The sequence below is a fragment of the Varroa destructor genome, unplaced genomic scaffold (genome assembly GCF_002443255.2).
Source record: "Varroa destructor unplaced genomic scaffold, Vdes_3.0 BEIS01000002.1, whole genome shotgun sequence".
NCBI lineage: Eukaryota > Metazoa > Arthropoda > Arachnida > Mesostigmata > Varroidae > Varroa > Varroa destructor.
The window spans coordinates 57890396-57911791 of NW_019211455.1; the positions used below are offsets into that span (position 1 = coordinate 57890396).

The 21396-nt window shown below is 37.9% G+C and overlaps 3 protein-coding genes across 9 annotated transcripts; 1 reads left to right on the forward strand and 2 right to left on the reverse strand.

Annotated features, from left to right (window-relative positions):
* The first annotated feature begins 1186 nt into the window (after nt 1–1186).
* Nucleotides 1187–16145, forward strand: LOC111243742 (D-beta-hydroxybutyrate dehydrogenase, mitochondrial-like). Of its 4 annotated transcripts, XM_022789762.2 has the most exons (8): nt 1187–1242; nt 1840–1910; nt 9672–9840; nt 11143–11262; nt 12053–12213; nt 14146–14298; nt 14453–14615; nt 15433–16145. In XM_022789762.2, the coding sequence occupies exons 1-8, from the start codon at nt 1202–1204 to the stop codon at nt 15806–15808; spliced, it is 1254 nt and encodes a 417-aa protein (XP_022645497.1). In that variant the 5' UTR covers nt 1187–1201; the 3' UTR covers nt 15809–16145. The 4 variants fall into 4 exon arrangements, with proteins under 4 accessions (XP_022645497.1, XP_086838103.1, XP_086838104.1 ...); XM_086981977.1 differs by lacking the exons at nt 1187–1242; nt 1840–1910 and adding an exon at nt 7303–7440; XM_086981978.1 differs by lacking the exons at nt 1187–1242; nt 1840–1910 and adding an exon at nt 8341–8581.
* Cdc5 (cell division cycle protein 21) lies at nt 3276–7318 on the reverse strand. Its single transcript, XM_022789738.2, has 5 exons — nt 7178–7318; nt 6767–6928; nt 4742–6043; nt 4316–4456; nt 3276–4150 (listed from the first exon to the last, which is right to left on the reverse strand). Exons 2-5 carry the CDS (start codon nt 6899–6901, stop codon nt 3386–3388), a joined length of 2343 nt encoding a protein of 780 aa, XP_022645473.1. The 5' UTR covers nt 6902–6928; nt 7178–7318; the 3' UTR covers nt 3276–3385.
* LOC111243739 (uncharacterized) lies at nt 12757–21349 on the reverse strand. 4 transcript variants are annotated; one of them, XR_015322488.1, is made up of 4 exons: nt 21139–21349; nt 19500–19613; nt 14370–18993; nt 12757–13665 (listed from the first exon to the last, which is right to left on the reverse strand). XR_015322488.1 is itself a non-coding variant. In XM_086981973.1 (4 exons), exons 2-4 carry the CDS (start codon nt 19783–19785, stop codon nt 18199–18201), a joined length of 513 nt encoding a protein of 170 aa, XP_086838099.1. In that variant the 5' UTR covers nt 19786–19807; nt 21139–21317; the 3' UTR covers nt 16581–18198. The 4 variants fall into 4 exon arrangements, 3 of the variants coding, with proteins under 3 accessions (XP_086838099.1, XP_022645478.1, XP_022645474.1); XM_086981973.1 differs by lacking the exon at nt 12757–13665 and having other exon boundaries at nt 16581–18210; nt 18779–18993; nt 19500–19807; nt 21139–21317; XM_022789743.2 differs by lacking the exon at nt 12757–13665 and having other exon boundaries at nt 16581–18342; nt 18779–18993; nt 19500–19807; nt 21139–21314.
* Between the last annotated feature and the right edge of the window lie 47 nt (nt 21350–21396).

Here is a 21396-nt window from a genome sequence, read left to right on the forward strand (position 1 = left end):
AGTATATCTTGTTTATTTTATAAAAAGCTTTTAGAAAATAAAGTAACTTTGACCAATGGTTATAGATATCAGATTTTAGCAATTCATACATTAGGAAAAAGTAAACGCGTTCAAGCTAAATTTATTACCGATTCGATGTACACACAGGTGAACAAAGACCAACTTATCTGTTCTTTTTATTCAATCTGTACAGTTCTAGTGATAAATGGCTACGGGATAGATTCTAAGTTTTCAACCGGGTTTTAAAATGTTTTGAAATTATACGAAATTATTTTCAAAGCCGCGAGACGGTACCTTTGAAGAAAACAATTTCCGTCTGAAAAGGTAAATCATGTGGCTCCGATTTGCAAGAATTTATGCAAACTATAAGCTGCTTCGCCGATTTTACGATTAACAGATAATGCATCCGTAAAAATGGTAATAATCTGAATGCGTAATAACAATATTAATGACAATGTTTTTCTAACTTTACTTACTTAACTAATGTTTTCTAACTCTTTGGTGCATCCTTATACTAGCACACACGTTCATTTGTATCTGTGAATTTGTTTTTGGTATTCTAACGTGGCACTAACGCAATTGCAATTATATCAAATAATATGGAAATGGCTGTTAATCTACTTGCTTATTCATACATGGTTATATATTGCGCATTTGCCTCCCCAAGCTAAATAATGCCCCTCTAGATTACAAAGCGGACAAATTCAACCTCGGCTGTGTGCAATTATAGTAGTTATCTAATTACATATGTTGCTACTGGGTTGAAAACAGGTAGGAGAAACGCTAAGTAGAAAATATTTTCGGTATAATTGTTGAAGTACATTTTAAACAGCCCATTGAGTTCCTGAAAGCATCACCTTTAAAACTAAAATTACATGTAGCTGTGCGTAAAGTAAGTGACCTTATTACATGTTTTCATTAGCGAGCCTGTTATTACCGATGTGCATTAAGGAAGGCGCCCTGTTACATGATCTCCATAAATATCATTAAAACAATTCAAAATGCACTTGCACTCTGCAGTCTTTGAGATCAGAGACCATTTTCTCTGATATCAATCAGTTGTACTAAGCCATGGAAAAACAAAAGGTCGAGTGATTCCCTCTTGGAGAAACAGTGGTGGAAACAGCCTGCCGCGTAATCCTTGCATTCGGTGCAAGATGTACCATCAGAAACATCAGGAGCGCTTGGTTCAATAAATTCTATGGAGGAAATTTTGAACTCGAAGATGAACGACGTGCGAAGGTGGATAACGAAAAATTGAACGTAGTAGTGAAAGCCAGCTAATTTCAAAGTGAACGTGTGTAAGGGACGGATTTAGTATATGTAAAAATGTCATACTTGCTTACCTCGATCAAACTAATAATATAAAAAATAAGCAAATGGGTGCTGCTTGATTATAGCAAGTACGGAGTATATATATATATATATATGTATAATGTCCCGCACTCGGTCATATTTGGAGTGTATTTGATAATGTGATAAAACACCTTGATGTTTTCTGCACACACACATTTGCTAAGCCTCTAAAACATAATGAACACCTAACAAACGGAAGCAAACGGTAGAACGTTCATTGTTGTGATCATATTACCAAATACACTCCAGATATGACCGAGTGCGGAACATACATATATATATATATATATATTGCGCTGAAAATGAATCCTAGGTAGTTCAATTGATCATCGGTTTCCATAAAGTACCCATCAGAACTGTGTGGGAGGAGTGCTATTATCGGCATTTGTTAATCATAATAATGAAAGCATAATACTGAGGCTGCGAGTGGAGTAGCGTTCGGTACAAAAACAGACATATTCGCATTTTCTTTTGCAATTTCAGATGGATAACGATCAATACGACGAAGAGTACTATGACGATGATAATGGGTTATACCAGCTCGAGCCTCATGGGTAGGTAATGAGCGAGGCTATGCGCTTAAACCTGCTATACCTCGGTCATGCTATCCGCGAAGGCAATCTCGCCGAGATGCAAAATGTTTATGAGCGGTCTCTCGTTAACTTGATGGACCAATATGACAACAAGTTGCGTTTGCAACAAGAGGTGTTTGCTTTTTTTTTTTTTACGTTACAACACTGACCCATTCTTGCACTGAATTGGGATTTGTAATGAATGGATTCCATACAATAATCGTAATCGGTCGGATCAATGAGTGGATATAACTTCAGCGCTGCAATGTCACCCTATGCACAGCAGCAGAAGTTTATGATACCTGTCTGCTAACGTAATTACTGCTTTTGTAAATATTTGTGTGTCGATTATGGCTTAAGTGTATTACTATCAATTGGAAGAGATGATGAACGCGCTTCATATTAAGCAGTCAAAACTAGAAAACAAGGGTAAATCTCTCTTATCACAGTACAGCGCTACACATTGCATCACAAGAACCATAATAAAATAAAAAATGCAAAAGTAGCATTTGCAAGCTTTCTCTTGTGACCATACACGGCATATATAATAATTTTTTGCTATCATAGATTACCATTTTCAAGATCTCAAGTGGTTGGCAAGAAAATTTTTCGAATGTTACCAAGTTAGAATTGCTTTCGAGACTTAATAGACTATCGTACGCCAGACTTTTACAGCAATAAAATAAGGTACTATCCAAATGAGAGAAAATCACAGATAATAATGGTGCAAACATTGATTGAAAATAATAAGTACAGAAGCTGGAGCTCACTGTGTCACGTAGCATGCTGAACAACGCAATATATGAAGAAGTTATTCGTAAACAAATCGCACTAAAGTGCGGGTGCACTGACGACCGCTAACTATAAAAGATTCCATATAGCGCTGAATTTTCACAAACCTTTTTTAACACCAAAATATACAATAGAGAATGAACTAATGAAGATAAATGAAATATGAACTTGCCAATCGAAAATCGTCAGGAACCTCCTATGGAAGAAAAAATTCCTATTACTAATATTTTCTAACATTCTAGGCAAACCCAGAACAACTATATTACAATCCTTGAGAATCCCGGCTCAACTAAGGTAACACTTGCTCAGTGTCGGTCTCTTGTATGAGAAATTCAGTCTAAAGTAATACCTTAAGCGCTAGATTTGGGTTATCCTAAAAACTATATAATGAACAGCATACCGAGATCTTTCTTAGCCATTAAACCACTCCATTAAACGTTGACTAGTTTTTTTTACTATTCCAACAACCCTTTTCCCTCCTCTAACTATTCCAACAACATCGTTGGGTCGGTAAAATGTGTTCATGCTACGATATTAAAATAAAGACTGCATTAATGACAAGTGGTTTTAGTACAGTATGTACAATTCTTAGTCAAACCATTTATTATGTTGATACAATTAAATGAGGAAGTAAATTCCACGTTAAATTCGCAACACTGCGGCGCTTAATGGGTGAAACTTTTTTTTTTTAGAAATTCTTCTTTTACTTCAACAAGATTTCTATATCTGTCCTGTAGTTCCGCTTCTCTTTCTTTTTGCCTATGGACATCGTCTTCTAATCTTTCCAGTCGTCTCTGGATCGCAACACGCTCGTGTTTAGCTAATCTTTCAAAAGTTTCCTTCTCGCATTCGGCCTGCTCCAGTTGGTCCTGCAAATCTTGCAGCTGTTTGACGAGCGCCTGCGATCGCGAGTAGTAACCTCCAAGTAGGACACGAAGTTTTTTTTCCATTTTCCCAGCTTTTTTTGCCTCTCTAGCCATATGATTTCGATTGGTTTCCAGTCGTTTTTCGAGACTTTCGATACGGTCTTTTTTAGAACATAGATTGGCTCTCGTATAACGGTTCTGAGAAGGTAAATACAGAACTTGCGCCAGACATTCTTGCCACACCTGGGCAAACACGTCATCAGGGATGTTTCCGTGGCCCATTGCTTTACCTACGAATTCCATTTCATGCGCTACCATCTTCCTTGCTTGTTTAAGCTCATCATCAGATACTCCGCGAAACGAATGCTTTTCGAGATAAGCCATGCAACGACCTTGTTCAGCAGCGGGGTCCTTTTTCTTGGCTGGAGCCGTAGGATTCCGAGGGGGCACATGTCGCAAGAAGTCTCGATGCAGCATGATTAACATTTCCTGCTTAATTAGCTCTTCGGCGCGTTGCATTTCAGTCAGTGGTGCATCGTCAGCTTGAGGCGGCGGCCGCATGATCTGTAGGCAGAGGAAAAGGCAATATTAGATACTTCGCTTCAAAAGTTCTAGACATAAAAATCTTAGTAAGCTAAACGTGTATATTATTACGCTTATAGATAGAAAAAAAAACGAGCAGAAAAAAACAATTACATTTAGTGAGGGTAGAGAAATGTGTGACCATACCTGAGCGTTAATCTCGAAGGGTCGAGGTAAAAATCTTTGGATGGCCTGCGACTCGTTCTTCCACTCTCGCTCAGTTTTTTCCTGGCGCTCCTTTTCACGTAACGCATCCAGTTCTTCCTGATCAACAACCATATGAGAACTCTGAAAATAATACAAACTATCATGCTTAGAAACCTACCAGGAAACACCAGATCCATTTAGTTTGATAATAATAAGTGGTCTGATAAAGGTCTCATTAATTTATCTGTTGACGTTAATACATAACGTTATTAACCAGACAAGTTGTATCGATCAAACGAATCAATGGATAGCTGCCTGTACGTGCTAATCTACACATATGATGTTTACCTGCATCTATTTCTTGGAGTGAAATATAATGATCTCACTAATTAGTTCTACTTTTAACATGCAGTGATATCAGCTCACCTCTGCTTCCTTGGACGCTTCTGCAATCTCGTATTCTTCTGGCACGATCAGCTCATAATTATTCTTTGGAGCGGGAAGTTTCGACAACGCGGCTAATGGATCTGCGGCCACAATCTCTCCTGAGCGATTGATGTTCAATTTATCATGTAGTGGAGTTGGCGTCTCAGCTGCTGTCTTACCATCTACGGGTGGCCCAACCCGTGGGGTTGACCCGCTTTGGAATGGAGTAAGGATTTGATTGGGTGTTGCCTTGATCTGCGTTCCTGTGATTGCTAGCTGACTCTCATGCAACGGAGTATTAAGACCACCTTTAAGTGGCGTCTCTGTATTTTGCAACGCCATGAGGTTCTGCGCTTCTGTGAGAATGCTCTCACGAGAAGTGGCTGCTTGCCGAGGCGTGCGCATTGACATGGCTCCACTTGGTGTAGCGGTGACATCATAGTCAGCCAAGAGAGTTTCAGAAGCTCTATCACCCCCATCCGCGCTTTCCCTAGCTGTCTGGTTTGCCTTCCCTATCTTGACAAGTTGTTCTAAGTCACTTTCTGACACCTGCGGCTCAGGAAGGACCAACTTCGTGCGTTTCTTTAAGGGCTCCTGAACTATACTCGGAATGTCGTTTTCTTTGCGATGCTTAAGTTTTTGTAAGTCTTTCTTACGTTCCTTTTCTTCTCGTTCTACTCTTAACTGTCCATCGAGATCTTGTTGACGCAACCGATCAAAATCTGCATCCATTGGATCATATGATTCTTGTGAAGTGTCGTAGAATCCGGCCGCAGGTTTCTTCTCGAACGGTATTTCAGCATTGTAATCAATCATGTACTTTTTTCTTTTTGTCTTCTTTTGCAGCTCGATGCCAGCCATCCTCAGTTCTCTTCGCTTCTGTAAGTTGGCCAGCCGCTTGGCTTCCTCAAGTTGCTTCTCTCGCGCCTTTCTTTTTGCTTTTTTACCTTGAGTGTTCGCCAGACGAGCTCGAGCTTCCGAGAGCATTTCAAGTTCATCTTCGTCCATATCTTTTGGATCGGGACGCGCTGGTTTAGTTTCAGGGTTGGGGTCTATTTCTCCCGGACGTAGTTTTCGTGAATCGTCCAAGGTTTCTCCCCCTTCCTCTTTACGCTGTGCCTGATCTAGTAGTAGTTCATAGTGCTCAATGCACTGCGCTGCTGTACGACCAATAACTGGCGCAATGGTTCGCCATTGCATTGGCATCAATTTAGCCAAATGAAGTAATTTCTCTTCTTCGTCACGTGTCCATTCTGTTTTCTTTATCGATGGATCTAACCATTCGTACCATCGAGCTTTGCACTGCAAGTCCAAATAAAGAAAATCTATAGCTGTACAACATACGAAAAGATACTACATAGTAAGAATTTAGTGGTGAATAAATTTTAGGGGAAAATAAAGATAGGCATTTGTCTACAACCATTCTTTAATTTAATTTAGGTTTACCGTTGCGGAAGATATCGTAGGTTAGGTGGACTAAAATCAGTGTTCATCGCTTTATGCTTTATAGGTGTTGCAGTAATTACTTATAGATACTATGCTGATAAGCTCGCGGACACATCGTTCCGTTCAAATGATCGAACCGTGCAATATGCTTCAGGCACCGGACGGCCCTATGTGTTGTGGGTAGTCTCTTTGACAAAGCACACAGAATTAAAATTTTTTATACAGCTCCCGCCTGTCTTTACTAGAACGTACTTAAAGGTCATAAAATCATTCCTACAAGTGCGTGCTATTTATTAGACGATACCAGCCAATGTGTTAAAAAAAAAAGTTCCGCCAACAGCAGATTAAAAAATTCAAGAACTAATTACACATTCAAGAGGAAAATAAAGAATACACATATTCATCTCGAAGCAAATACGAAACGGTGCACTCTTAGCCCATTTAATGGAGTTCGGGAAAGTTTAATGCAGAATGCTCCTTGCATACCTCTTTTTTTAGTTTTACGCAAAAAAGCTGCCGCATTGTAGATATTACAAATGTGTAAAGATAGGAATCTATGAGATACTTATAGATAATTACCTGCTTTGCTGATTTCCGGTGAAGAAGACTGGCAATTCGTGACCATTGATTTTTGCCATATTTCATGACAGCGGCTTTGAGTATTTCATCTTCGGTGTTTCTCCATACACCTCCTTTTATCATTACACGGGGCATCTTGCTTATTTTCGGGACACCTCGGGCCTAAAAATTATAAGCAATTTCATTATCTTGTTAATATATAATTTCACTGGGTAACCGCGACAAACACGGGTCTTTCGAAAAAACAAAAAAAGGTCTCATTACGGTGCACCTTTGGTGAAATGCCGATTGATCACAAACATATTCGACACCGTATTAATACAGTCCCTAAATTCGAAGAATCGGTTATAATACACTTTTACGTCACAGCTTTATTCATACTTATTTCAAGTATAATCATTGCCCACTGACCGAATAGTCTCAATTTCTCTCCACAACTGATGATGCTTCTTTTTCGAACACTGTTTCGCTGCAGCGCAGTGTCTTACAGGCGCTGAGCTATCTTGTATCGTCTGCGCACTGCGTTTGGTCTCTCTGTTGGGTAGAACAGAACAAACCTTTGAGGAAGTACGAAGTCGTCAACAAACGCATGCAGAAACCAACATGGCGACAGTCGTAGCTCGCTAATGCAATGTCCCCGGGCGCACTAAATACAGGAGTATCTCTGATTAGTTGTGCGTTTAAAATACGTTTAATCGATTTATAATATCAAAAAATAATATGGTTTATAATTTGATTGTGCTATTTTTATATGGATAACATATCGCATTGGACCCTATGCTTCTGATCTCTAAATATGATTAGGTTCCTTGTTGTCTAAATCATTTACCTTTCATAACTCGCCTTATGCTTAGAATATTTTATTATAGTTCTCATAATTAAAAGCAACTTCTACCTTTGATATTTCCATTTTTACGGACAGCATACACGAAGTCGACGAACTAACTTGCCTTAACCAGTAAGAGCCATAAATATATAATGTTAAATAAATATTAATGTTATTGATTTTGCTTCGTTAGTAGTATTTAGGCTATACTGTGCATGATCAACTAATAAAATCTGTACATATTTGATACGGATCCTCGTTTAATCAAAGTCTGCGCACAAGGTTGATGAATATTTCTATAGCTATTTATTTTACCATAACAATATATTCCTCAAAATGTTTAAAAAAATAACTGCATAATGACATTTCGATCGCCCTGCACGCAGTTAATGCTGACGATAGAACTCAATACGTAATGATAAGAAAAAGGCAATTAACTATAAAATTTAGTAAACCAGCTATTACGATTAAAAACATGTTGTATCGTTCTAACAGGCCAAAAAGGTTCAGAAATTCCACGTCCCTCTGGGATAGGACCGACATTAAATTAGGTGAATTAGATGAGCTGAACAATTTCCGCAGACTCCATCTACAATATCGTACAGAATTACATCATAGCCCAATAACAAGTGCTAAGGCTCTTTTCTCCGGAAGGCTCGCACACAAAGCAACCATCTATCACGTTTATCGCTCTGCTACGTGGTTACACACAATTATGCGTATATAACTAAGATCAATGGAATCCGGTTAATAAAGGATTGCTTTGTCTCCCTGTTTTCTATAATAGTGACACATGGCCTATTTGCGATATCTGCTACTGGAGAAATACCGTGCGTAAAAAACTAAATGTGAACATTTTTGTTAAAACAATATCTTCAATGCGTGAGCCACGAGGACACCTTCCTTCTGTATCCCAATCCACCTTGGCCAGAATTGCAGTGCTTAACAATGCGCGTTTCCTAATAGCTGGCAACCCGAATAATAACAAGGTATTTTCTATCAGAGCGGATTGCAATGGTATAGTAAGTAATCTATATATAAGCACTGATTGTGCAAAGCTATCATAATAGTTACTCCAATTGCATCCCAAAAAGAATTTGGCTTTAAATTTGATGATGGCAAAACAGAAATTATGAAAACCACTAAAGATGAACTTAAATGATGGAAAAGAGCTGATCTGGGCTCATATAACGAACAGTTATGGATAAGGGAAGGCAGTTTGAGGAGGCTGGGCAGCTCGCCAATTTATGTACATTTTATGCATAAGGAGTGTTTGAAATCTCGTATTATGATTCCCCTCTTTTTATAAATATACTCCTATATAGTAGTCTTAGCTTATAGAGGCCAGTCGCTTAAGTGCATTCTGAGCTCTTCTATCAGAATCTCCGCAGGTAAAAATTTTTACGCAAGCAAGATAATAGGATTCTAGAGGAGACTCTTGGCAAGCGTCCCAGAATGGCGAAAGATGAGCAATATGACACAAAGCATAGTAGATAAACTCCGTCCGCGGTGGTGCAAATCCTTTGGGTTGTCCCGGTAATGATATCAGGGGCCTAATTCTAGTTTCAATAGGTTGCTTTAGCATCGTATTCCCATTTGCTCTGTATTCATGAGACATTAGGTTAACGGTATACAGAGGTTGTTGTGTGCGCGACAATCGCTCTGGCGCACATAGGTGGAAACTTCGTGGCGTAGATGAAACGAACTGTAGTTACGCATTGCTAGAGACATAATTTTATCATAATTTAGGCAGAAACTTATTGGTGTGTACAATATATTCTGTTAAACATTGAGCGGTAAGTATCAATTTTTAAATAATGGTGCAATTCGAGCGGTCTGGTTTAAACGTAGTTTCCATAAATACTATTAGAAGTTCCTTATTGGTGAATTCGTAGAGCATATGCAGATCCTGGCGGTAGATAAAATTGTTGGTTCAAATCCTGTAGTACCGAAGTAGTACTTCTTGTAGCTAGAAATTAGTTTTCGCGGATAGTTATTACCCTTTTTGCAGTTGCAGATTCGTTAATAAAATGAATATTAACGTGAACATTTAATGTTTGTTAACAACTTTCTTCACAGTTAATATGGAACAGCTGGCTGATTTTAGTAGATTGAAGATTACGTGGTTAAGTTTTGGTCTTGTCAACGTACTCCACTTAACTGGCTTGCTAGAATGGGTCAGACAAGTACCCATTTTATCTTACCTATGGAGTTTACCAGCCCTTACCTCGCTTGCTGCTTTGTTAAGGTAAGTCCGATGTACACGTATCATCTGATTATTTAGTTTCAATTTTCAATTGACGGAGAGCGGGCAATGCTTCATCAGCATCATAGCTTGCCTCAGAAGTACTAAACCTAACAAACGTGAAAAACCATAACGGATATTTTGAGCATATCTGTATTTATAAAAAATGTAGCGATGCATTTGTATAGACGATTTTTATTAACTGCTTCATAATGCTCAGAACACCCGTGCAAGGTCCTGTAACCGTCCAACTGTTCTTTGAACCTAGGCAAACTGGCCGTGAAGCGAAATATTGCAGAGTTACGTAGAATTTTTATATACTATTGACTAAGAATTAAACTAGTATCGCTAGGTTAAACGATTCATTCTGACCTAGTTTCTACGATAAATTTCTATTTCGTACAGCAGGTTACATATTATTTGAGCTTCTTGTAGGCTTGTCACTTATTCCAAGTCTCGTTGTCGGCCATGTATGGAAACGTGTTTTTGGATGCGTCAATAGCAGATGCTTTCGGCACCTCTTTTTTGGTAAATAGGTTATGATGCTTTCATTGGACAACCTAATTGAAGGTATGATAGCGAAGCCCTTGACATCTACTAAGCCCATTTAAGTTCAAGCTAATTGAGCTGCAAGGACTTGCATGCAAAATGTAGCTGCGAGCCTGTTCAGCGGAAATAGGCTAGCGATAGCCAATGGTTTTTATACTGTACAACATGGTGAGTGCTGGTGCTAAATAATTGATTCGAGCTAAGTGCAGTATAGTTAGTTAAAGCAGTTTTTCGTGACCTGAATGAATTTCTGTCTCTGAAAACTAAATAACTGAGTTGTTAAATAATTATGACGACTTTTGACCACAACGGCGTGAAATATACTGGTAAAGCTAAAGAAACTGATCTAACAAAAAAAGAAAGAAAAAGGCAGAATGAAAAAGTCGCGATTATTTTTACGTATTGAACTAGTGAGTCTTTTTTGAGCTATACTTCTTTTCTCAACGCCTTGGGGTGGTTCTTATTCATCCAGGTCAGATAACATTGGTCCTTTTATTAATCCTTTAAAGGCTATTAATCCTTAAAAATTAAAACTGATTGAGGAGGACCCATTGCTTTCCGTCATAGCTATATCAACGACGATATGATGTGACGCAATCAACTCTAAACACTTCTTCAGGGCATCGAAACACAAATCCCTGTTGTTATTGTATTCGGTATAATTTTTTCCATTGACATCTATACTCATCATATGTACAATAAAATAAAGATAAGAAATATAGCCAAGTTGTCCATTAACCTCATTTTAACTTTCAGGTGGTATTTGGAAGACCAGTTAAGTAAACGGCCAGTGTGTCCTGATAAAAAAGGCATTCTAGTAACTGGATGCGATTCTGGCTACGGTTACCTGCTTGCTAAGCGATTCGCAGGTGAAGGGCATGTATTCAGATCCTTACTTATACATCTCCATCTCCAAGCCACTGATCGCTCCTTAGCATACTCGTACTATAAGTATAGAGCGTTTCCATCAAAGATAAATATGTTTATTATACAAATAATTAGCAATAATTTACATAGAGAGATCTGTGATGATCGACGTGATTGGTTCGACTCGGCTGTCTCCTGATATTTTCCAAAGCGGCTCCTTACTACTTTTATGGTTTTCTGCTTCAAAGATAATCTTACTTAACAAACCTGTTTCTGCAAACAGCACAAAATCATATGATTTTTCTTAAAGTGTTATTTCGCTACTCTAAGAAGTTCCAGTATAGTGATCGGACTGAAATTTCGGTTATCTAAGTACAGGCACACACGGATATACTCGCATGCTTACACATACACATACGTGCACTCGCACATACACTTGTCGATTTGTGTGATCATGGGCAGCAAAATAACCCTTGAAAAAGAGTTGCACTGCCAGATTGCGTAACTCAGCTTATTATATGAAACATGCAAAGATTTTTATACAGATCTATAATAAATAGATTTGATCCATAATTTTGTGAAACACTTTAGTTAAAGATGATAAAATGAACTTGAGTTCAAGTTTTTGATCTAAGACATTTTTATAAGTATTTTTGCTGTTTCAAAACCATTTGCGGCAAGTGTTTGTTTCATTAGCCTCCCTTAGTAATACGAAAAGTTTGAAGTTTTGAAGATCGTTCTTTAAGTCTCAACTTTTTACTTATTGTGCGGTGTTTGTGTTAATGCATGGTTGTCATAGTTTTTACGTGTTTGCGGGATGTCTCTTCCCCAACGGAAAGGGCGCAGCGTCACTTCGTATGGACAAAAGGATTACGGTTTTGACGATAGACGTAACTAACGATCAAAGTGTTCAGAGAGCAATGAAGTTGGTCGAAACACGCCTTGACGATCTACGACTACGTAAGCATAGGATGCATTTATAAATAAAGATTCTATTTGAATCTGTGAAATTATTTCTTATCAAAGAGAGCCCGCCAGTCTAAATACTTCTATTTAGCCGGCTTCTTTGTTTATGGACAGCTGATATCTGTGGCGATCCCAGAATAGCAAAATTAATGTTACATACGCATAACTACGGGGGAATTTAAAGGTCAGTCGCATTTACTGTGGGCCTCGATTATTTTTCAGAAACGGCGAGCGATAATTACATTAGCTGAATACAAAGACGAAATTGAGCATGGTTTAGGAATAAAATATTACTTAGATTACCTTAGAGAACCCAAGATGCTGCGCTGGACATGGAAACAGTGCTTCTTGAACCCAACTTCAAACTATGGTCGTTTCCTTTTTAACAGAAACCCACATTTACGCTTTTTTGAGAAGAACAGGTAAGACGAAAATCTTTTCTGTATAAGTTCTTGCAAATTTCGTACCAATACGAATGTTTGCTCTTTAAAAAGAATTACAGAAAAATCAAAGACGGATGTTTAAGTTGACAGGCTATTATCCTTATTTATTCAGATTAGTATTTGTTTGGGTTTTAATAATTCTTATATTTATTTTATTTATTATTTACGCCGGTTATAACACCGCGCGCCATAATTGTTGTGGCTCGTATTAAAATAAAAGCTGCTTAAATATTTAGCCAAATGTAGCAAATCTTTTTTTCGTTATTATCTTTATTTTCAAAGTAGGCATTACTACGTAACGTTAGATGCATGGAGCAAGTATTAATAATATCATAATTCCTAGATGAATGTGGCCCAGGTCAGTAAATAAGGGACTGTTTGATGTCGAATACTAGTTTGCAGCAGCTTTGCTGTTGTTAGGGCATTAGGGCAAAGAAGATATCAGCTACTTTTCAATTTAAAATCTGATTCGAAGTAGACGAAGGTACATTTTTCAAACAAACGACTGTCTGATTGGGAGATTTTTTATGTGAGGCGTTTCGGCCTTCGATATTTATCATTATCATATTAGTTGGTCAGTGACTGACCTACGCTTAATCTTCATTGACCGTACAGTGAACATTCAGGTTCACAGCCATACTCTATGTTAAAATGAGATAAATGTCTATACATCGCAAGTATCAACATATCTAAAATCATATATTTTTATTCTGAAACACTCCTTTCGCCAAACAACTATTTCCTAATGTAAGATCATTGATCTGTTTCGCGCATCTAAACTTTTGCTCTTTCTTTTTCTCTTAATATGCTATAAAATAAACTCTATATATTTAATTAAAAAATATCTTAAGTCATTGATTGTTGTCAGCATTCTTAGTTAAATACTTGATAATGCAGCAACTACGAAATAGGCTGCGGCGAGCTTTTTAATAATTGTGATAGCCAAGATTTCCACATTGTCAGAAAGCGTTCAGTTTAAACAGTAGTGGCGGGGAGAGGTTACCTGGAAAGTGGAAGACGCTTTATCGAGACGTTTTACTGCCAACGAAAATGCAATTGATAAAAAAATGAAAGTAGTAACATAATCTTCGCCTCACTCACCAAAACAGGTCTCTTAGCTCCGTGTGTTACTTTTACCCCATCCAGTTCGATATTTTCTAAACTTTACGGCAAACAGGCGTGAAAGAGAGAAAGTAGGCCAATACAAAGATAGGATGAAGACGGAAAATGACACTTAGGGATTACGTTTATCTATATGTGCATATCGCTTCTTAGGTTTCATCTAAAATACATACCAATTGTCTTGTTTTTAGTATATAGGACCTTTTTTTTTTATAGGAATATACAATGGATATGGCGATATCGGCAAGGATAGATTTTTTTTCCTATATATTGCTAACCGTGATAACTTTTATTAAATTTTTGGTGCACTTTTAAAAAATCGTGTATTCACTAATTGATTTTATATAATTATCTATATTAGAACTTTGGGCAGTCTTGGCGAACGCCGGCATTGGTTATTTCTGTCCTCTCGAATGGACCAACCTAGAAGATATGCAGAAACTGTTCGATATCAACGTGTTCGGGACGCTTCGAACGATTAAGGCCGGCCTACCGCGGCTACGACAAAGCAAAGGTAAGCCTGCAGCCATGATCTAATATGCCGTAATTCCACAGATTTACCACGATTTTATTGATTGTTCTTACCATTATTACTGTTTCCTTCTATGGCTTGCATGATTAACACGTGATTCAAGTGTTGCATTTCCCAACGTAATCATCCTATTTAGGCCGCGTCGTGGTAACTGCAAGTCTGGGGGCCACAATTAGCTGGCCGGGCATTGTCCCGTACTGTATGTCGAAGGCAGCCATAAAGAACATGGTGGAAGGGTTACGACGCGAGCAAGCATCGTTTGGTGTGGAGTGCATCACTGTTGAGCCGGGCTTTTACAGGTACATAACTAGCAAGGAATATCGGCTAAAACAACATCTGTTTGAATCTTTCAGATGAATAAGACGTACCGTTGAAAAGCCTTTTTCAGGAGTTAGTGCTATGTTTATTATGCTAAATTTATTTTAAACATTCCCACATAGTCGACGAATGTTCTATACATGATGAAATGCTTAAATAATGATTCAAAGAGTACAAAAAATAACACCATGCTGTGCTACAATGAGTTCTGATTTCGGGATCAAGGTGTGGTCCCATTCATTGACCGAATATTTTTGTGCCTTTTGAGGTGACCATTTTTTATTGGCAGTAGTATTAAATTTATATAGCTGAATATGAAACAACGGTGATATAGCGAACTATCGAGCATGGTGGAAGATCGGCTAATTAAATCCGGTTTATATTTTTGACCCCTCCTTTGTTGCTATCCCCTGTTAGTCATACATGATGTCCAGCGCAGACGAAAACATCTTATAATGTAATAATAATAAACGAAAAAATTTTATAATGTCTCCGGCAGCATTTATACATACAAGGAAGCTTACAGGAAAATGGCTTATTTGAATAACGCTTTTAATGACACGGTCATTTGTGCACTAGCCTGACAATTATGAGACTGTGGGCAGTAATGACTATGCACGCCATTATGATTACGCCAATTGTAGTATTGGTCGTTAAATTAAAAAAGATTAGTCGTGCATGCTAAAATTACTTTTTCAAAGAACTAAATCAAAGCGCCAATATTACTGCTATTTTCACACATCACACAAATAATCCTAACGTCATGTACATCATTTTTTTCATGAACGGGGATTCAAGTATCAACAATGATCATAGAAGCCACCACCTCAAGCGTTTTAACGCTTTGCCTCCGCGGGTGAAGCGAGACTACGCGAGCCTACTCGAAGGCGTTGCGGCTCGCTTCGAATTCATTGAAGCTGTAGCATCTCGACATACCTATGAACCTCTTGCTGCGTTCCATCATGCAGTGACGTCGATCCGTCCTCGCTCTTCGTATATCGTTTTGAGCCCCAACATAAAACTACTCGTTACTTCCTCGACGCACTTCGCCACTGAACACATAGACGCTGTCCTTGGAATCGGTACCAATCCCAACTTCATTAAGTGGTTGACAGGTATAATGACAAGACGAGACGAGACGGTCCTGTTCAGTGCTTCAAATAGAAATTGTTAGTACCAGTTCTAACTGATAATAATTCCACCACAGTGAATAATTGACAGATATGCATGTCGATTTGGACAGGCTCTAATACCTAAATACCCATTGATTGCTATGTGAGATCATTTGTATTCTGTGCTGTCTATGGCGTACACAGTAGGCAAGAGGATGACTGATTAGAGTAAAATGGTCACCAGTTCAAAATTAGGGTTTTTGTGTTTTTAGAATTTTTCAGGTAGAATTTCACTAATGCTGCCTGAACAGTACAAATCATGTTTAGCAGTCTGTGCACTGGATCTGTATTGAACTGGATTTTTTTCTGCACAAATAAACTTCACAAAGGTGTCAATAACTCGTTCTCCGTTCAGAGAAAACTATAGCAACTTCTTTTTCAGTAATAATTTGTCAGACGTGCCATTGCTTGGTATTCAACCGCTGGTTCAGGAAACTGACCCGTGGCTTCCTGCTTGATGCCTAGAAACAACGAATCAGTTTTTCATACAGATGTGGCAGACTTCACGGAAAAAACTCCTCACTTATTTTTTCTGATAGTCTATGTAGCATCGTTTCCCGCCGGGCTCTCTACACATGACAGTGTTGGTTGCAAATTCATTTTTATTCTGTTTTATTTGAACTATTCAATAAAAGTTTTCTTGCAATAATAGTTGATTTCAGGGTTAGAATCACATTGACTAAATGTCAATAATGTCTTTAGGTAAATATTGCCACGTAGTTTGCCTGAGACCTTTCTGAATAAGCAAAGTTGCCGTAGTGAAATTGCCGCATATTAGATGTAATAGCGTTACAAATAGCTTTTGGATTTTATTAGGTATGTTTTTAAACTACTAAAGCGAAGTAAAATTGCTGATTCTAACTATTTTATCCAAAAATATTGGTAGTGCATGTAAGTGAAAAAGTTTCACTTAAAGTACACGAATAGTAAATATAGCGTCGATTTTTCAAACATGTTTTCCGGCCAATTAAACATATTGCGTTTAATTCTTTTTTAAGGTGTTTTAAGGATTCTCTTTGAATTTGTCTGAACTGCAGCGATTCTTGGAATTAAAGTTTCATCAAGTTTTCGTTGTGGCAATGCAGGTGAACTGACTTTCCTCACAAAACTCAAACATTTCCACAAACTCTCTTGCGCTTTATTAATTAGCAAATCGTTCGGATAAAATAACACACACCGAAAACATACACCTTTGTACTCTTATGTAAATACCGCTGCACAACGCTGACCTGAAGCTCTTTTAATTCGCCTTAAGCCTCACTAACGACATCGTGAATCATCGCGTTTGTAACTATTAGTTAGATCATGTTGCATTGAGTTCAAAAGACGCGAAAGCTCCGCGCCGATTTTCACACTAGCTATGGAGAGCTTTTTATAAGTGTTTTACGTCCTTCATCGTCGTTAGGCTTCCATCAGATGGTTGGCTCCTAGCACAGAACGAAGCGTGTCTATGCCCAGATGCGACCATAATGTATTCCTAAAATTAGCAGGTGACTACGCTATTTATTAAGGTATCGCGGGGACGCTATGGAGGGCTGTCACGACCCTGAAATCCAAATTAATTTCAATAGCTGGTGCAGAACATTGCTTAACATCAAATAGAGTCGTATTTTACATATCTGGAGTACTTTATTAAGCCACCCACACATACATATATCTATGTACCGTAATTTTAAAAAGTACACAACGTGGTATTCTGCGGTATTTGAATAATACTGTAAGGTTTTTCTTCAATTTTTTAAACCTAAAAATATTATGATTTAAGGATTATGATTGTGTTATTATCTATTTTACAATAGAGCGTAAGTCACTTTAAAATCCGTTTCTCCGTGAAAATTTTAAATACAAAATTATCTGTGTTTTCATTAGGATGCGTTACTGGTATAAGTAATTAGGCATAATATTACTAGAATAGTAAAAGCCATTAAAATTGCTCCAATAAATACACATCGAAAGTTATAACCTGACGATGCTCTGCGATGGTCCGGTCGACTTGGTAGGATATTACTGGTGGAACCAGGATCGGTCATTTTCTTTGTATCATAAGGGCTCGGCTGGATATTTTCTGTCACAATGAAGTTATTCGTCTGAAGACCAAGTGCTTTCGTGTGCTTATCGTTTAAGTTTATATAGGCGGGCGCACTGAACGGCTGATGCTGAGTGAACGCACCAGCGGATGTTCGTATGGCTTCAGTGTTCCAATTCGCAGGTACTAATGTAGTGTCTATGGGAGACGTTTTACGTCTTACGTATAGATCATTGGCCGTTGTGATATCTGGCAGAGTTGTAGGAACCTCAGGTATAGATGTACTCCGTGATTGCTGATAGAACAGGAAACTCGCTGCCGACGAAGGTAGGTGTTTTGTACTAGCAGTATCACGATCGATGGTACTCATAGAACTTTCTTCAAGATTAGTTACCATAGAAGATTGCGTAGGTGTTATTAGCAAAGTGGTGCGTTCCGTCGGCTTTGGGACTAGGTTGTTCGTTAGACTCGATGGCTGTATGTCAAGACAAGTTTTCCCACCAGCTTTTTCTAAAATAAGCGATTTAAATATATATTTACGGCATTGCCCAGGCAAATATTTCAATTTCTGCTGTATGTAAGGACATTCGACCTTCTTGTCAATTCGCATTTTCATTTTTAAAGAAACTTTACCAGTAGAGAATTGAACTTCTTGGAAATGCAAATAACTAACTCCCAAAAGATAACTGGTACACAATGCAAGTTCGGTTTTTACATAGAGGCTTAGACTGTTGTGGCCTGGCTTATATCCAATAAGTATCACGTATGAGTACGGCAAACTGGGAGAAGAATCGATATGAGTTTCTAGGCAGAACTTTATTGTCCTTCTCTCTCCATTGCGCAACTGAAAGTCGATACGATATACCGATTTACCAATCTTTTCATTCAAGCGATCATCGAAGAGTCCACTGACATAAGGTATTCCCTTATGAACACTGATAGATACCTGATTTTTCGCCTCGACAAAATAGTCGTTTGGAAAGTCTTCTGGCAGCATTAAAAAGTCAAGGGCGATGTGGAAGAAACGTCCTATATCAACGACCAATAATGGCATGACATACATTGCACGGAGCGCTCCATCTTGAAGTGGACAGCTATAGAATCCTGGATTATATGAGTGGAAGCATACGTGAGTCTGGTTTTTGGTCTGTATCCAAATGCCTAAACAGAAGAGACAATTTATTAAGCTTAGTCCTTGGTTTTGCCCTACGAGGCATTTATCATCTACAATTAAATGAAATCCAGTCACCAAATTTCCAACTGATAATCACTAATACATTTTGAGTTACACTTTGAGAGCTAAGAAGCAAAATAAATGTTTGGATGGGCTTGGTTATGCTTTGTAACAATAGTTAAGAAGAAATAATTGCTTATATTTACATCCGTACATGACTAAGTATAAGCACTCTCAGAACACAAACGCATCTTCTGTGGGACAGTCGTGCGATTAGATTGGCCAAAAGCCGCACCCTGTTGATGCGTTACGTTTAAGTTGTTAGCTACATAGAAAAGGGATCGACTCGGCAAACAAAATGTAGAGAAAGGTTAGTGTAGTTGGGTTCTGAGAAAGCTCATTATAAAGCGTTTTGGTATCAATAATTATTGAGATCGTGTGGCTATGTTTAGAAAATCTTCAAAATTTCCTAAATGCATATTACAGTACTCACTTTTTATACACGCAATACGACAATGTGAAGCGGAGGCCTGTTCCGTGCAATGTAGCGGTCTGCACAGAGATCCAGCATAATCCAGATGGAAGCCATCTTTAGGTGTGGTTTCATCTTGGCCGAAGAACATCACATTGACTGCGTTAGTATATGTTGGTGCCGAGACAAATCCTAAAGCTGAATCATTTTCTTGGCGGACATTGTGAACCACTAACGGGTATCTTGTTGCTTTAGTGGGTTGTATAAGGTAAAAAAAACCTGTAAGCACTATGAGAAGTAAAGCCATCTTTTCGTTGTCAGCTGTAAAACTGAAAGTTGAACACGGTTGAACATGATTAATGTTATTTACGAATGTTGTACAATGAAAAAGAGTCTTTCGGCATATTAACACCCCTATTACGTGCTAAAAACTGGGTGGTGTTATGTCCACAAGCTTGCTCTCATTAGGAACAAAGAGCTTCGTTTATTTTTATTCAACTCATCAGTAACAAACTGGCCGAGTAAGTGTCCGAAATGTACAGTAATTAGCGATACAGTAAAAAAAAAAAGCCCTTCAAAACCATGTGCTTTACAGAATCATCAATAGTCGTGACACGGGCGACATATAATATGCTCTAATTAATTCCAATAAGTCTCTGCAATATAAAACAACTCTTGCCCTATTTCAGCTACTATCTGCAAGGTATTCTGTGCTATGTACTTTTGCAAAATAATTTTTTTTAGACCGTTAAAACAGTTACCCGTCTCATGCCGCATGTGCCAAAATCCGATTAGAAAGATACTTTTTTAAGGGCCCTAACACTATCATTGCGACTTACTTGATTACGTGTCCGATAAATGAGAAATAATACAATAGTAATATCTCAAAGATCATTTAACTTTGTAGACGATCAATGATCTGAGGTTATAAAGCCGAAGAACGAAGTAACAAAAACCAATAAAACTGTTGCTCTGGATTGCTGTCACCTTTTTTACACACGTGAATCCGTCTATTCATTTATATATATCCTTTTTTTATTACAGTTCCATTGGAAATTGTTTAGTGTGATAGCCATATACGTATAATACAACTAAAGAACATTAAATTAGTTCTGATTGAGAAGTGATTTCACGGAAGTTGAGTCAGTTGTTATCTCGTTAGACTAATCATCTGTTTAACATCCCCATTGATACACTTAAAGCATAAATCCACTAATACAATACGCAATGCGTTTTTTGTGACGCTTCAACAGGAAATTCTCCAATGAGATAAATATTTAAAGGCACAATCATGTGTATATTGCATAAAACGTTGCGTGTTTAAAAGCGATACCTATGCGATTTTCCTTTTTAGAAGACAAGATGGAATTATTCCAATCAAAGCCAATGATTGCCAGCGAAGTTCTTTGATCTGCGCTGCTAACTACTTGCTAAGAGCCTCTCGTAAAAAAAAACTCTCAAACGTGATGTAAAGAGCCAACATCCAAGAGCTCAATGCTGACACGTCAGCATCTAGATTAGAGTACCTATAAATATTTACCGGCGCGTATTCCAGTAATTATCGTAAAATATGCCAGGAATATGCTTTGCGTACCTATACGCCTATTTAATGTATTACAACACATACAAATATTATTATTTTATTACAATTACTATGTACCTTGATTGACGACGTCTGCTCAACTAGTTCACACACCACTAATTTATTTAATGTAGTTATTTAAAAATTAAGAATCCACGATGGATGACACCGTGAGTTTTTAACTTAAAGTTGTTAAAGCCGTTTCGTTGTAGACGTCGCTAGCGTTACGCAGACGAAGTATCTATTTATGCTTAGGAGTGTAGGTTCAAACAACAGCACGAGAAAACAACGATAAACAATAACTTTACTTGAGTCTAATGGAAGCCATTGTTGTTG